At 42.3% G+C, this 18,084-nt stretch overlaps 1 protein-coding gene across 3 annotated transcripts in view; it reads left to right on the top strand.

Annotated features, from left to right (window-relative positions):
• Positions 1-18,084, top strand: part of HNF4G (hepatocyte nuclear factor 4 gamma) — a 168,151-nt gene that overhangs the window by 115,479 nt on the left and 34,588 nt on the right. For all 3 annotated transcript variants that reach the window (XM_077270676.1, XM_077270674.1, XM_077270675.1), the window contains exons 3-5: positions 2,567-2,661; positions 4,981-5,087; positions 17,198-17,353. In XM_077270676.1, coding sequence (XP_077126791.1) covers positions 2,567-2,661; positions 4,981-5,087; positions 17,198-17,353 — 358 coding nt within the window. The remainder of the gene's footprint in view (positions 1-2,566; positions 2,662-4,980; positions 5,088-17,197; positions 17,354-18,084) is intronic.

Raw genomic sequence — 18,084 nt, forward strand, 5'->3', positions numbered from 1 at the left:
CATCTAAAAACCTTTTCATAGATAAGGAAACAAAAAGGTGTTGGGGCAATCATGGCGATCCAGAAGAATTTTACCACAACCGCCACCTGATCAGAACTCGCTAAACTTTAATCTTATTATTACTGCCATTCATTGTGTACACAAAGCAAAATATATGGTAAAACTTTACATAGGATATATCTATTAACATTCATCCCTTCCCCAGTAGAGTTTGCAATGTACACTGCTCAAAAAAATAAAGGGAACACTAAAATACCACATCCTATATATCACTGAATGAAATATTTCAGTTGCAAATCTTTATTCATTACCTAATGGAATGTGTTGAGAACAATGAAACCTAAAAATGTTCAATGTAAATCAAAATTAATATCCCATGGAGGTCTGGATTTGGAATGATACTCAAAATCAAAGTGGAAAATCAAATTACAGGCTGATCCAACTTCAGTGGAAATTCCTCAAGACAAGGAAATGATGTACTGTTGTGTGTGTGTTGCCTACAATGCCTGGGCATGCTCCTGATGAGGCGGCGGATGGTTTCCTGAGTGATCTCCTCCCAGACCTAGACTGAAGCATCCGCCAACTCCTGGACAGTCTGTGGTGCAACGAGACGTTGGTGGATGGTGTGAGACATGATGTCCCAGATGTGTTAAATCAGATTCAGGTCTGGGGAATGGACGGGCCAGTCCATAGCTTCAATGCCTTCATCTTGCAGGAACTGCTGACACACTCCAGCCACATGAGGTCTGGCATTGTCCTGCATTAGGAGGAACCCAGGGCCAACCGCACCAGCATATGTTCTCACAAGGGGTCTGAGGATCTCATCTCGGTACCTAATGCCAGACAGGTTACCTCTGGCGAGCACATGGAGGGCTGTGCGGCCCTCCAAAGAAATGTCACCCCACACCATTACTTTACCGTTCCTGAAAATGCTACGGTATTAAAGGGAACCTGTTAATAGATTTGTGCTACATGAACAACAGAATGAATCAGAGCCTGGCTATGTATTTGCAGCCAGGTATAGTTGAAAGTCCGGCCTGAGACTATTGGTAGAGACCTAACTAGTCCAATGATGTCTCACCTGACATCTCTCCTCCCTGCTCCAGTTGATTGATAGGTCTCTCCTTATGTACACACATAGGAGACACATGTCTAACATCTGAAACAGAGTGAATAGAAGTCATTCGGGGGCCACGCCAGTCTAATCTGATTCTTCTTTATTGTCCCCAACCAAATTATTAAACTATGTTTTCTGTGAAATGTCACAGTGTTTCATAGTAAAATATACTTGGCTACAATTGCACAACAAGTCTCTTATTTTCTACTGCAAGTAGTTTGGGCAGCACCAATCAAATAATAATTTCCCTTTAAAGAGTTTGCCCCGGAATAATGTTTTTTATTTTAAACGTGTGCTACTTTGCATGTTTAAAAAAATAAATGCACCGACACTCACCGTTCCCAGATCCATGGGCCTCTTCTGTGTGCAATTAACGTAGAGCTCAGTGATTGGCTGCAGAAATGATTTGTGCTATTGATTTTATGTCATTGCTGCATCCAGTAAAGAAAGATTAGAGCAATGGTTGAGATGCAGTACTGGACCTGGGGAGGAAAAGTATCCGTTTTGACTGTGTTCAACATGTGCAAGCTTTAGGGATTAAAAAAAACAAAACATTTTGGGACAACCTTTTTAATATGGTATTTACAGTAGATGTGAATTTTGGTACAGATTTTGCAGATAATTTCAGCCAATTTAATTCTTTTGGTGCAATTTTTTTTTTAAAACTATTGCTTTGCATTATATATTTCTGTAAAGGAAATTTGCAATAGACCCTTCTTGTTTGAACTTGACTTGAATATTCCTGTAGCTAAGAAATAAAGCCTCAAGTACACAGCAGAGTCGTGAAAAACTACACAGCGACACAGAATTGACTGCCACACTATACAAAGTGCTTTAGACTTGTGCAATACATCATTGAATCAAATAGTTCATACAATTGGGAAAAGAAAGCTTTTAAGAAAAAATTTAAAATACAAGGACCTTGAGGAAGCCGCTGTGTATGGCAAGAAGCATGGGATGATATGTCCTCCCCTTTCCTATCTGCAAATCCCAATTTTGGGTTATATTAAACTTTGTTTTGTCTGCTTTTATTTTCATGAATTGTGTCTCTTTTAGTATAATCATTTTATGTACTGAGTAACATTATATTGACACGATTCTCATACTGAGGGACTTCAGTCCCTATTTTACTGTGCATGTGAAAAGTAATTCTTGGAATTCAGGACATAGCAGGGTACCAACTCTTGGTAAAATGTATTTATTTTTTGTGCTCTTTTAATTATTTCAAAATGTTAGTCCTATGTGCTCTTTGCAAGGAAAAAGATTATTTTTTGTAATTACTTTTGGTAGTTTTTATGCACCCTCTTGGTAAACAAGGGGGTGCAAAGTTTGCGTGAGTGCCTCAACCCCATGTGATAGGCGTAATGCAAGAGTGCGAGCCACTTATCTAATATTGATGACGCCTCCACTTACATATGTAATGATACATACCTTGTTTCAATTCTCTAGGTTTAGCAGACAATGCATTGTTGACAAAGATAAAAGAAACCAGTGCAGATATTGTCGCCTGAAAAAGTGTTTTAGAGCGGGAATGAAAAAAGAAGGTATATTTCTATTTGCTCTGTTTACTTTCTTTAGGTTGAGCTCAGCACAATAGAAGAAGTGAAGAACAGTTCTTTATTATAAGTCATGTTTGTGTCTCATATAAAATTTTTATACAAGGGCACTTAGGTAAAAATATAACTTTCCAAATGACAACAACTGCTACAGTATGAGCAATGGAAGTACTCCAACTAACAGAAGGAACAATACTGTTTTAGGTCATGAATTTAATGGGTAGTTCAGGGTTTGCTAGACAAGTCTAAAGCTATGTTCATGTCGGGTTTTACACAACGTTCAGTGGCTCCGTTGGGGCTTGTGTCCGACTCAACACAAAGCTGGATTTAGGCTCATATGTTGACAGACAATTGGCTATAATGATGCAGGCAGAGTCACAGTGTTCTATGTCATAAATAATTTTTTGACATACACACGTATTGCAGGTGGGCACCAAGATGTAGTAGATTACGTCTTTCTATCATCCTCAAGTAACATAGGCATACCGATGCAGTGACAGAGATGCGTAAAGCAAGGGTTAAGCAATTATGCACTTTATCAACACAGAAATAAACGCCTCGCAGGGAGAAAGCAAGGGAAATACAGTTATAGGGATGAGGGTTAAGCAAGATAACAGTATTTCAGATTAACAGTCTATCAGTTTCACTTATCATGACTTGAGTGTCCGTTTCTCTCTCAGAGTCCGATGGCTGTCTGGCTGCTGGCTGCAGTCGCTGCTGAGTCTTCAAGCTTCTCCACTGGCGACAAATGGTCCTTCTTCTGGCAGCAGTGGGCAGTCACTGGTTTTGCCCGCTGAGCCCCTAGTCTATTCAACTGCCATGCGGCTGGGAGCCTTTCACAACAATCTCCCACTCGGCGTGCTCTGCAGGCAGGAGTCTTGCACAACAATCTCTCACTCACAGCGTGCTCTGCAGGCAGGAGTCTCGCACAACAATCTCCCGCTCGGCGTGCTCTGCAGGCAGTAGTCTCGCAAAACAATCTCCCACTTGGCCTGCTCTGCAGGCAGGAGTCTCGCAAAACAATCTCTCGCTCGGAGTGCTCTGCCTTGTGTGCCCGGCGAGTGTCCCCGGTCCTTCCTGCACTTGTGCTCTTTTGCTGCTGCATGGCCTAACACTACCTGCAGCACGATGCAGATCTGCACTCTTACCTTTCTCTGGCAGGAACTTAACCTCTCTTCCCACGCAAAGTGTCTTATACTCCTCTGGCTCACTACGCCCCCTCTCTGCAGGTCAAGGGCAGCACGGTGGCTCAGTGATTAGCATTGCAGCCCTAGAGTTCTGGGTTCAAATCCCACCAAGGACAACATCTGCAAGAAGTTTGCATGGTCTCCCCGTGTTTGCGTGGTTTTCTCCGGGTTCTCTAGTTTCCTCCCACACTCCAAAGACATACTGATCCTATCGGGTACAGCGATGATAATGTGTGCAAAAACTGTAAAGTGCAGCCGAATATGTTGGCGCTATATAAATAAAAAGATTATTATTATTATTATTTATTCCTTCTCTAATCTCCTTCCCACTGCAACAGGAGGTTTGGTCCCAGCAGTTATGGACCACCCACAACCCCATCTTCTCCTCTACACTCAACTAATAGTATATAGCCAAAAGTGATGTACAATATAGTACACGGTGACTCTGTTTGCATCATTATAATCAATTGTCTCATCAAGTACCATTTTGTGTGTTTCATATTAAATGCTGTATAGCGTCACTAAATGTAGGGTTAAAGCGCTGCGGAATATGTTGGAGCTATTTAAATAAAATTATTATTATTAGTATTATAACCCTCCCTAAGGTTTTTAAAATCAGCACCTCTATTGACCATGGTTGGGTCTAGTACTGCAGCTCAGGTGAATAAATCTGAGTCAAAACACTAGATAGAGCCATAGAGAAGTGTGGCATTGTTTTTGTGGAGCACTTTGGATTAAGTTTGTTTCTAACCTCATCCAAACTATTTAGTGCTATATTCCGGTCTCATATTTTTTTCTTTTGGTTGTCAGCAGTAACTTTAGAAGACAACTACTCAAGTGCACAAAAAAAGGAAGGGATGCAGAATATAGAATCAAAAATGTATTGGACCATGCCTACTGATATATTATAGGTCATTTAGATATAGCACTAACTTAATTTTCTATTAACAATAATGACATGATCAAAAGCTCAGCTTGTAATTCTCAGTTAACAAAAGTACAAGTCAGCCTTAGTTATCACAGCTCAGTCTTGTGGTTATTATCTGAACTAATGGCATATACTTTATTTTGTATATAATTGTTAATGGAAATACATTTCACCTATTTTTTTTTTATATAGCTGTTCAAAATGAACGAGATCGAATAAGTACAAGAAAAAATACGTTTGATGGCAGCAGTATCCCCTCCATTAACACATTGTCACAAGCTGAGGCTCTGTCTCGCCAGGTAAGAAAACATCAATTTGAATGCAATCAAAACTTACATCACATATTAAATGTCTTTTTGCTAAAGCCTTAAAAATATACATTATATACAGAACTGATAGACTGTATATATATTAGTCCTGTATGCGAACTGATAGACTGTCCATATATCATCTCTCTATGTGAACTGATCGACTGTACATATACAGTCATGCAAAGTCCTGGCAAGTTTATATGACCTGACCTGAGATATAAGAGAATAGTCTCCCCATACAGGTGACAATCCAGCAGTAGTGTTGAGTGATACCTTCCGATATGCAAAGGTATCAGTATCGGATTGGATCGGCCGATACCCAAAAAATATCGGATATCACCGATACCCATATATCCGATACCCATATCAATGGGACACAAAATATCGGAATGGTTCCCAGGTTCTGAAGGAGAGGAAACTCTCCTTCAGGCCCTGGGATCCATATTCATGTATAAAATAAAGAAAAGAAAATAAAGAATAAAAATAAAAAATATTGATATACTACCCCATCTGACGGCCCCGGCTCTCACCGGTCCAAGCGTCTGCCTCCGTTCCCTAAGAACGCAGAGTGAAGGACCTTCGATGACGTCGCGTCTTGTGATTGGTCGCGTGAAAGCTCATTTGACCGCTCACGCGACCAATCACAAGCCACGACGTCATCGCAGGCTCTACACTCACTCATTCTTAGGAACAGAGGCTGCCGGTTACATCGCTAAGGTCCAGGGTCCGCCGGAGGGGTGAGTATATCAATATTTTTTATTTTTATTATTTATTTTTTACATGAATATGGATCCCAGGGCTTGAAGGAGAGTCTCCTCTCCTCCAGACCCTGGGAACCATACGCACCGCACACTTCCGATTCCGATTTCCGATATCGCAAAAATATCGGAACTCGGTATCGGAATTCCGATACAGCAAATATCGGCCGATACCCGATACTTGCAGTATCGGAATGCTCAACACTATCCAGCAGCTGTCAGCTGGACACTAACTTGCTGCATCAGCCATGATCAGTGTTGGCACCGTCCAAATCTGTTTAAGCTCTTAGATGCTGCTGTCAGTAGTGACTACATCATATAAATGGTTAACAGTGTGTGGGGCTTCCTATTTATACCGATTGGTGCCCTCAGATCATGATTGTGTGGTCCTGATGTTTGCCATGGCAATTCATGACCAAATAGCAGCCTAAGGGTATGTGTCCACGTTCAGGATTGCATCAGGATTTGGTGAGGATTTTTCATCAGTATTTGTTAGCCAAAACCAGGAGTGGAACAATTAGAGGAAAAGTATAATAGAAACATATGCACCACTTCTGTATTTATCGCCCACTCCTGGTTTCGGCTTACAAATACTGATGAAAAATCCTGACCAAATCCTGATGCAATCCTGAACGTGGACACATACCCTTAGAGTCTGACTCCTGTTGTAACCTGTTCAGAAGTTAGCGACATTTAGGTCGTATAAACACACTTTTTCATTCCTGTCATGCCACTTTGCATTCTGTCATGTTCTCAATGGCAAGAGAACATAGCATAAGCATATATAGGAACTAGCTCTTGGAAGATGGGAACTAAGCTGACCATGAACTAAACCTAACACACAACTAGCAGTGGCCGGGTAGCATGCCTACGTTGATTCTAGATGCCCAGCACCAGCCGGAGGACTAAATAATGCTAGCAGAGGAAAATATTAGTCCTAGCTCACCTCTAGAGAAATACCCCGAAAGGAGACAGAGGCCCCCCACATGTATTGGCGGTGAATTAAGATGAAATAACAAACGTAGTATGAAAATAGGTTTAGCAAATTTGAGGTCCACTTACTACATAGCAGAAGACAGAAAGGACACTTTCATGGTCAGCTGAAAACCCTATCAAAACACCATCCAGAAATTACTTTAAAACTCTGGCATTAACTCATAACACCAGAGTGGCAATTCCTGTTCACAAGAGCTTTCCAGACACAGTAACGAAACTTCAGCTGTGAACTGGAACAAAAATGCAAAAACCAACATGGACAAGAGTCCAACTTATCTAGTAGTTGTCTAGGAGCAGGAACAAGCACAGAGAGGCTTCTGATAACATTGTTGACCGGCAAGCAACTAACAGAGCAGCAAGGTTATATAGCGACTCCCACATCTTGATGGGAACAGGTGAACAGAGAAGATGACAACACCAGTTCAATTCCACCAGTAGCCACCGGGGGAGCCCAGAATCCAAATTCACAACAGTACCCCCCCCTCAAGGAGGGGGCACCGAACCCTCACCAGAACCACCAGGGCGATCAGGATGGGCCCTATGAAAGGCACGAACCAGATCAGAGGCATGAACATCAGATGCATTCACCCAAGAATTATCCTCCTGGCCGTATCCCTTCCACTTGACCAGATACTGGAGTCTCCGTCTGGAAACACGAGAGTCTAAGATTTTCTCCACAACGTACTCCAACTCACCCTCAACCAACACCGGAGCAGGAGGCTCAACGGAAGGCACAACCGGTACCTCATACCTGCGCAATAATGACCGATGAAAAACGTTATGAATAGAAAAGGATGCAGGGAGGTCCAAACGGAAGGAAACAGGGTTAAGAATCTCCAATATCTTATACGGGCCGATGAACCGAGGCTTAAACTTAGGAGAAGAGACCCTCATAGGGACAAAACGAGAAGACAACCACACCAAATCCCCAACACAAAGCCGAGGACCAACACGACGGTGGCGGTTGGCAAAAAGCTGAGTCTTCTCCTGGGACAACCTCAAATTGTCCACCACCTGCCCCCAGATCTGATGCAATCTCTCCACCACAGCATCCACTCCAGGACAATCCGAAGTTTCCACCTGACCAGAGGAAAATCGAGGATGAAACCCCGAATTACAGAAAAACGGGGACACCAAAGTGGCAGAGCTGGCCCGATTATTGAGAGCGAACTCCGCCAATGGCAAAAAAGCAACCCAATCATCCTGGTCAGCAGACACAAAACACCTCAGATATGTCTCCAGGGTCTGATTAGTCCGCTCGGTCTGGCCATTCGTCTGAGGATGGAAAGCGGACGAAAAAGATAAATCTATGCCCATCCTAGCACAGAATGCCCGCCAAAATCTAGACACGAATTGGGTCCCTCTGTCAGAAATGATATTCTCAGGAATACCATGCAAACGAACAACATTTTGAAAAAACAGAGGAACCAACTCGGAAGAAGAAGGCAACTTGGGCAGAGGAACCAAATGGACCATCTTAGAGAAACGGTCACACACCACCCAGATGACAGACATCTTCTGAGAAACAGGCAGATCTGAAATAAAATCCATCGAGATGTGCGTCCAAGGCCTCTTAGGAATAGGCAAGGGCAACAATAATCCACTAGCCCGAGAGCAACAAGGCTTGGCCCGAGCACAAATGTCACAAGACTGCACAAAGCCTCGCACATCTCGTGACAGGGAAGGCCACCAGAAGGACCTTGCCACCAAATCCCTGGTACCAAAAATGCCAGGATGACCTGCCAACGCAGAAGAATGAACCTCAGAGATGACTCTACTGGTCCAATCATCAGGAACAAACAGTTTATCAGGTGGGCAACGATCCGGTCTATCCGCCTGAAACTCCTGCAAGGCCCGCCGCAGGTCTGGAGAAACGGCTGACAATACCACTCCATCCTTAAGGATACCTGTGGGCTCAGAGTTACCAGGCGAGTCAGGCTCAAAACTCCTAGAAAGGGCATCCGCCTTAACATTCTTAGAACCCGGTAGGTATGACACCACAAAATTAAACCGAGAGAAAAATAATGACCAGCGCGCCTGTCTAGGATTCAGGCGCCTGGCGGTCTCAAGATAAATCAAGTTTTTGTGGTCAGTCAATACCACCACCTGATGTCTGGCCCCCTCAAGCCAATGGCGCCACTCCTCAAAAGCCCACTTCATGGCCAAAAGCTCCCGATTCCCAACATCATAATTCCGCTCAGCGGGCGAAAATTTACGGGAAAAGAAGGCACAAGGCCTCATCACGGAGCAGTCAGAACTTTTCTGCGACAACACTGCCCCAGCTCCGATCTCAGAAGCGTCGACCTCAACCTGAAAAGGTAGAGCAACATCAGGCTGACGCAACACAGGGGCAGAGGAAAAACGGCGCTTAAGCTCCCGAAAGGCCTCCACAGCGTCAGGGGACCAATCAGCAACATCAGCACCCTTCTTAGTCAAATCGGTCAATGGCTTAGCAATATCCGAAAAACCAGCAATAAATCGACGATAAAAGTTAGCAAAGCCCAAAAATTTCTGAAGACTCTTAAGAGAAGAGGGCTGCGTCCAATCACAAATAGCTTGAACCTTGACAGGATCCATTTCAATGGAAGAGGGAGAAAAAATATATCCCAAAAAGGAAATCCTCTGTACCCCAAAAACACACTTAGAACCCTTCACACACAAAGAATTAGACCGCAAAACCTGGAAAACCCTCCTGACTTGCTGGACATGAGAGTCCCAGTCATCCGAAAAAATCAGAATATCATCCAGATACACAATCATAAATTTATCCAAATAATCGCGAAAAATATCATGCATAAAGGACTGGAAAACTGACGGAGCATTTGAAAGACCAAAAGGCATCACTAAATACTCAAAGTGGCCCTCGGGCGTATTAAATGCGGTTTTCCACTCATCCCCCTGCCTGATTCGCACCAAATTATACGCCCCACGAAGGTCAATCTTAGAGAACCACTTGGCCCCCTTTATGCGAGCAAACAAATCAGTCAGCAACGGCAATGGGTATTGATATTTTACAGTGATTTTATTCAAAAGCCGATAATAGATACATGGTCTCAAAGAGCCGTCTTTTTTTGACACAAAGAAAAAACCGGCTCCTAAGGGAGATGACGATGGACGAATATGTCCCTTTTCCAAGGACTCCTTTATATATTCTCGCATAGCAGCATGTTCAGGCACAGACAGATTAAATAAACGACCCTTTGGGTATTTACTACCCGGGATTAAATCTATGGCACAATCGCACTCTCGGTGCGGAGGTAATGAACCAAGCTTGGATTCTTCAAAGACGTCACGATAGTCAGACAGGAACTCAGGAATTTCTGAGGGAATAGATGATGAAATGGAAACCACAGGTACATCCCCATGAGCCCCCTTACATCCCCAGCTCAACACAGACATAGCTTTCCAGTCGAGGACTGGGTTGTGAGATTGCAGCCAAGGCAATCCTAGCACCAAATCATCATGTAGATTATGCAGCACCAGAAAGCGAATACTCTCCTGGTGATCCGGATTAATACGCATAGTTACTTGTGTCCAGTATTGTGGTTTATTATTAGCCAATGGGGTGGAGTCAATCCCCTTCAGAGGAATAAGAGTCTCCAAAGGCTCTAAATCATACCCACAGCGTTTGGCAAAGGACCAATCCATAAGACTCAAAGCGGCGCCAGAGTCGACATAGGCGTCCGTGGTAATAGATGACAAAGAGCAAATCAGGGTCACAGATAGAATAAACTTAGACGGTAAGGTGCAAATGGAAACAGATTTATCAAGCTTTTTAGTGCGCTTAGAGCATGCTGATATAACATGAGTAAAATCACCACAATAGAAACACAACCCATTTTTCCGTCTAAAATTCTGCCGCTCGCTTCGGGACAGAATTCTATCACACTGCATACTCTCTGGCGACTTCTCAGTGGACACCGCCAGATGGTGCACTGGTTTGCGCTCCCGCAAACGCCTATCGATCTGAATAGCCATTGTCATGGACTCATTCAGACCCGCAGGCACAGGGAACCCCACCATAACATCCTTAATGGCATCAGAGAGACCCTCTCTGAAAGTCGCCGCCAGGGCGCACTCATTCCACTGAGTAAGCACAGACCATTTACGGAATCTTTGACAGTAAATTTCCGCTTCATCTTGCCCCTGAGATAGGGACATCAAAGTTTTTTCTGCCTGAAGCTCCAAATGAGGTTCGTCATAAAGCAACCCCAAGGCCAGAAAAAACGCATCCACATTGAGCAACGCAGGATCCCCTGGTGTCAATGAAAAAGCCCAGTCTTGAGGTTCGCCCCGGAGCAAGGAAATCACAATCCTGACCTGCTGTGCAGGGTCTCCGGCAGAGCGAAATTTCAGGGACAAAAATAATTTGCAATTATTTCGAAAATTCTGAAACCCAGATCTATTCCCCGAGAAAAATTCCGGCAAAGGAATTCTCGGCTCAGATACAGGTGCATGACAAACAAAGTCTTGCAAATTTTGTACCTTCGTGGCGAGATTATTCAAACCTGCAGTTACACTCTGAAGATCCATTACAAACAGGTGGACACAGAGCCATTCAAAGATTAGGAGAAAAAAAAAAAAAAAAAAAAAATTCTCAGCAGACTTCTTATTTCTCTCCTTTCTCAGCCAAGGATTTTAACCCTTTAGTGGGCCGGTCAAACTGTCATGTTCTCAATGGCAAGAGAACATAGCATAAGCATATATAGGAACTAGCTCTTGGAAGATGGGAACTAAGCTGACCATGAACTAAACCTAACACACAACTAGCAGTGGCCGGGTAGCATGCCTACGTTGATTCTAGATGCCCAGCACCAGCCGGAGGACTAAATAATGCTAGCAGAGGAAAATATTAGTCCTAGCTCACCTCTAGAGAAATACCCCGAAAGGAGACAGAGGCCCCCCACATGTATTGGCGGTGAATTAAGATGAAATAACAAACGTAGTATGAAAATAGGTTTAGCAAATTTGAGGTCCACTTACTACATAGCAGAAGACAGAAAGGACACTTTCATGGTCAGCTGAAAACCCTATCAAAACACCATCCAGAAATTACTTTAAAACTCTGGCATTAACTCATAACACCAGAGTGGCAATTCCTGTTCACAAGAGCTTTCCAGACACAGTAACGAAACTTCAGCTGTGAACTGGAACAAAAATGCAAAAACCAACATGGACAAGAGTCCAACTTATCTAGTAGTTGTCTAGGAGCAGGAACAAGCACAGAGAGGCTTCTGATAACATTGTTGACCGGCAAGCAACTAACAGAGCAGCAAGGTTATATAGCGACTCCCACATCTTGATGGGAACAGGTGAACAGAGAAGATGACAACACCAGTTCAATTCCACCAGTAGCCACCGGGGGAGCCCAGAATCCAAATTCACAACAGCATTCATTCCTGAAAAGCACTTGAAGGGTTAATAAACTACCTGACAGCTGTTTTCAATATGTCAGGGGGTGCTGTTCTTAAAATGGTATAAATTTTGGGGTTTTCCCAATATATAGGACACCCAACGTCACTTCAAACATCGATAAGTCCCTAAAAAAATAAATTTTGTAAATTACCTTGAAAAAATGAAATATTACTGCTTCGTTTTTAAACCTCCTAAAATGCTAACAAAATAAAATAACATTTTACAGCTTGTACTGATGTAAAGCAGACATGAGGGAAATGTTATTAATGTTTTTCTGTGGTAGGACTATCTGGATTAAAGGCATAATCATTCAAAGTTTGAAAATTGCTAATTTTTTTACATTTTTCTCAAATTTCTGATATTTTTTATATAAGCACAAAACTTATCGACCTAAATTTACCATTATCATAAAGTATAATGTGTTACGACATAAACAATCTAAAAATCACTGGGATATGTTAAAGCGTTTCAGAGTTATTACCACATAAAGTGACACTGGTCAGATTTCAAAAAATTGGTTGGCTCCGTCACTAAGAGGTTAACTTCATAAACTGCTCAGGTTGGCAAAACAAAACAGAGCATTATCAGGCACAAAGTGAAAACAAACTGAAAACAAATAGTCCATATGGTATTGCGGGTCCGCCCGCTCAGGTCAGTGTCTTTAGCATCACACACTGGTGGTCTCCATGCCTCCAGCTACAGACACTGAATGAGAGACTTAGCCTCTATTTTATCTGTCAAACCATGCCCCTGGGGGTTGGGATATGTGAGCAGTCATTTCCACCCATTTCTTATGATCGCTCGTAAAACCCGGTCATGGAATGGCCCAATAACTCTCTCAGCACTGTGTGTCCGGGAACATGCTTCTGAGCTCACAGCACCGCAGCTAACAGTCACAATGACACACATCTCCCCTCAAGGACTCATCCAGCAGATATCGTACTATATATATAAATATATATACACAGTATATATATACACTCACCGGCCACTTTATTAGGTACACCATGCTAGTAACGGGTTGGACCCCCTTTTGCCTTCAGAACTGCCTCAATTCTTTGTGGCATATTCAACAAGGTGCTGGAAGCATTCCTCAGAGATTTTGGTCCATATTGACATGATGGCATCACACAGTTGCCGCAGATTTGTCGGCTGCACATCCCAAAGATGCTCCATACAAGGCAGGATGGATCCATGCTTTCATGTTGTTTACGCCAAATTCTGACCCTACCATCCGAATGTCGCAGCAGAAATCGAGACTCATCAGACCAAGCAACGTTTTTCCAATCTTCTACTGTCCAATTTCGATGAGCTTGTACAAATTGTAGCCTCAGTTTCCTGTTCTTAGCTGAAAGGAGTGGTACCCGGTGTGGTCTTCTGCTGCTGTAGCCCATCTGCCTCAAAGTTCGACGCACTGTGCATTCAGAGATGCTCTTAGGCCTACCTTGGTTGTAACGGGTGGCGATTTGAGTCACTGTTGCCTTTCTATCAGCTCGAACCAGTCTGCCCATTCTCCTCTGACCTCTGGCATCAGCAAGGCATTTCCGCCCACAGAACTGCCGCTCACTGGATTTTTTTTCTTTTTCGGACCATTCTCTGTAAACCCTAGAGATGGTTGTGCGTGAAAATCCCAGTAGATCAGCAGTTTCTGAAATACTCAGACCAGCCCTTCTGGCACCAACAACCATGCCACGTTCAAAGGCACTCAAATCACCTTTCTTCCCCATACTGATGCTCGGTTTGAACTGCAGGAGATTGTCTTGACCATGTCTACATGCCTAAATGCACTGAGTTGCCGCCATGTGATTGGCTGATTAGAAATTAAGTGTTAACAAGAAGTTGGACAGGTGTACCTAATAAAGTGGCCAGTGAGTGTATATATATACCACATCAAAACCCTGTCATGGGCAGCCCAATCTCCAGACCTGAATCCCATTGAAAACCTCTGGAATGTAATCAAGAGGATGATGGATAGTCACAAGCTATCAAACAAAGAAGAACTGCTTACATTTTTGCGCCAGGAGCAGTGTGAAAGACTGATGGAAAGCATGCCAAGACGCACTACGTACACCACTCCTGACTGTGACAGCTGGAGCTTGGATATTACTTATGACCCATTCCTGGCAGTGATCATGCAGGGAACTAATCCTGTGCCCACATGATCGCCATGATGTAAATTTACATCATAGGTCATGAAGCCCTTGTCGACCATGACTTAAACTTACATCAAAGGTTATGAAGGCACTAAAAGGAATCTGTCACCAGAGTTTTGGTACCACATCTGAGAGCAGCATAATGTAGAGACAGAGAAGAGACCTTAATTTCAGATATGTGTAACTTACAGTACTTTAGTGGTTGCTGCAGTTTTAATTAAAAACTGTTTTCTCTGCTGCAGATTTACCTGTTTTCTCAATGCTGAGCCCTTTATCACCCCGTCCAGACCATTGATTGGCAGCTTTCTGTGTATACTGTGCATATGCGGAAAGCTGATAATAAGAGGTGTGGTGTGAGAGATACGGGGGGTCAGTGGGCGCCCAGGTCTGCTAGCCAGAACCGCATGGACCAGTGATTATCCCGCCTAACTCCTGCTCTCCTGTTAACATGGGCATAAATCTACTCAGTATAGTAAATATGATAATAAAATGGACAGAAAACATATACACAGATAACCACAAATATAAAGTGCAAAGGAAAAAATGGTCCAAATGAAGTGGTGGGGTAGGGGGTATAGGGTTGTTCTCTTAATTCCCCGTCATGTCCCTGTAGTGCTCCTGTCCTGACAAGGACAGGCCCCAAGGGGACCCTGCTATGGACAACCACCATTAAACATATAGGGTCATGAATCTCCCTACGTGTTTCATCTCCAGTAATGGGGACTCATCAGGGGTGTCAGGTAAAGTTAAATGCCAGTGGGGCAGAAAAGTAAATTCAGCATATGTCTGTTAATCTTAAAGGATCCTGCAGTGGCTGGGTACCCATGAGTCAGTGTAACTGTCTGTGTTACCGCCTATTACACTGACTCATTTTCCTTTAGAATAGCAGGGTCCACTTGGGGCCTGTCCTTGTCAGAACAGGAGCACTACAGGGGTATGACAGGGAATTAAGGGAACAACCCTATATCATCTACCCCACCCCTTCATTTGGACCATTTTTCCTGGTAAAGAGAACTGAGAGGAACTTGCTGTGGCTATACGTCCATCTTTATTGGTGAGACCAAACCAATTTTTATCTTTGAGCACTGGTTTGCACGAGCACTTAATATTTGTGGTTATCTGTGTATGTTTTCTGTCCATTTTATTATCTTTGATTAAAGGTTATGTTTTATTATTGGGAGAACCTCCAAGCTACACTCTACTATTAACCCCGAGGGTATTAGAATAGTGTAGGTGACTTCACACTATAGCTGATTGTGCATAACACTACTCAGACAACACAGAGTGAGGGTAAAACAGTGTGACAATGCTTTATTGAACCACAAACCAACAAAACAGGAATATCACACATAGAACAGTCCCAGCAAAATTCCCCAAGATGGTGCTCATTACAGAGCCTCACCCTTCCGCTGACTGACCAGGATAATGGCAGATATTATGCCAGAGCTCCCAGGGTCAGCTACCCCCTCTGTGGTACACACACAGAGAGGTGGTAACAACAAGCGTAGGAATATGACAGTCTATTGAGTCCATAAGAGGTACAAGACCAGTTGACAAGAGAGTCACAACTTGGCTTATCTGAACATCTCCATGGGGCCAGGCGACCAGCGGGTCCCAATGTTCTCTTTCTCCAAAAGTATCCATGATCCAGTGACGGTTAATGGAGCAGATCTGTATTCTTCCAACCGTAGCTGAAAACCACCAAGGTTGTTTCCTATAGAATGATAGATCCATGTCCGTCATGATGGTGCCATGATATTGGCTGCTGTCCTGTCTCTGCTCCTTTGAATGTATATGTCTTGGCAGAAACTCTGGCTGTCCCTCACCCCATCTCTCTGTCTCTGAGTCTCTTTATACAGAGGCATATAACCTATTTTTAGATTTATCGATAATCCTTCAACTCCAGCATCAAGAAAAAAGTAGCAATAGTTTTGAGATCAAGTAGCCTTACTTGATTATTTAACCTATTTGCATAGTTTTCCCCTCTCTGCTTTCAAAGTCAACAAACTGGCTACATAATACAATGCATAATTACCTTATGAACAAACATCACTAGTCATCAAAGATATGCGCACACTATGTTACATGCAATATCAGGTTACAAGTCACTATTACAGGCTTACACAAGCAAAAGTATAGCTAACATCCTATTCTTCTTGGTTTGCTAAAAATAGACATCTGGGTAATTAAGATATAACCCAGTTTCTTCACATGGGGCATCCAGTATTATATAGTTTTATATTAGCCAAGAAATACCTACAGGGTTTATGATATTGCTTCTGTTCATTAAATACACGTTACTAAACATACATTTTGCAATGGAATCGTCAAAAGTTTTATCTTACTTATGATATTAAGGAGGTGATTTCAAAGTAAGCTAAACTGCAAAATGTATATTTTCTCCATATAGAACAAAAACAAAATTTTATTTAAAAAAAACCAAACAGTAAAGATATAGGAAATGCTACTTTATTTCCTGTAATACAATTTTTGTCAGGTATCGCCACTATTTAGGGCATTATTAAAGCTAGTTTAAAATATGCAGAACTATTAAACATCATGGTATATTTTGTAATTGCTTCATGAAGGAGCACAATTTCACAATTTGCATGAATGTTGATAAGAAATCCACAATGGCAACAGAGTTTTTCAATTATTTTGGGTGATTGCTTCTGTGGTTTTTGTTTAAAAACAGCATTGGACAAAGGTAATTTTTTTTATGTGAATTGTATTTTAATCTACTCTATTCATTTTCTTTTCTTTTCAACATGGTTAGATCACTACCTCAAGTTCTGGTACAAGTACTGACATAAATACAAAGAAAATTGCTAGTGTTAGTGATATTTGTGAATCCATGAAGCAGCAACTGCTCATCTTAGTGGAGTGGGCAAAATACATTCCAGCCTTCTGTGAGCTTCCTCTGGATGATCAGGTAAAAAGCAAAACATGCATTCTCCTTTTTTAATTGGTTTTATTTGTGCTATTTGATTTTTAACCTCTTTGTTCACTCAATAAAAAATGTGTTTTACTTGGTGATGTTACTCCAATTTTCTATAGGGTTTATATATGGTATTTATATACGGTGTTTATATATGCAGTATATATATCTATATATACAGTATGTATACAGAATATATATATATATATATATATATATATATATATATATATATAATATATATATACACTGCTGAAAAAAATAAAGGGAACACTAAAATCCCACATCCTAGATATCACTGAATGAAATATTCCAGTTGTAAATCTTTATTCATTACATAGTGGAATGTGTTGAGAACAATGAAACCTAAAAATTATCAGCGTAAATCACAACTAATATCCCTTGGAGGTCTTGAGTTGGAATGATGCTCAAAATCAAAGTGGAAAATCAAATTACAGGCTGATCCAACTTCAGTGGAAATGCCTCAAGACAAGGAAATTATTCTCAGTAGTGTGTGTGGCCACCATGTGCCTGTATAACCTCCTTACAATGCCTGGGCATGCTGCTGATGAGGCAGTGGATGTCTCCGGAGGGATCTCCTTCCAGACCTGGACTAAACCATCCGCCAACTCCTGGACAGTCTGTGGTGCAAAGTGACATTGGTGGATGTTGTGAGACATGATGTCCCAAATGTGTTCAATGGGATTCATGTCTGGGGAACGGGT

The sequence above is a fragment of the Ranitomeya variabilis genome, chromosome 6 (assembly GCF_051348905.1).
Source record: "Ranitomeya variabilis isolate aRanVar5 chromosome 6, aRanVar5.hap1, whole genome shotgun sequence".
Lineage (NCBI taxonomy): Eukaryota > Metazoa > Chordata > Amphibia > Anura > Dendrobatidae > Ranitomeya > Ranitomeya variabilis.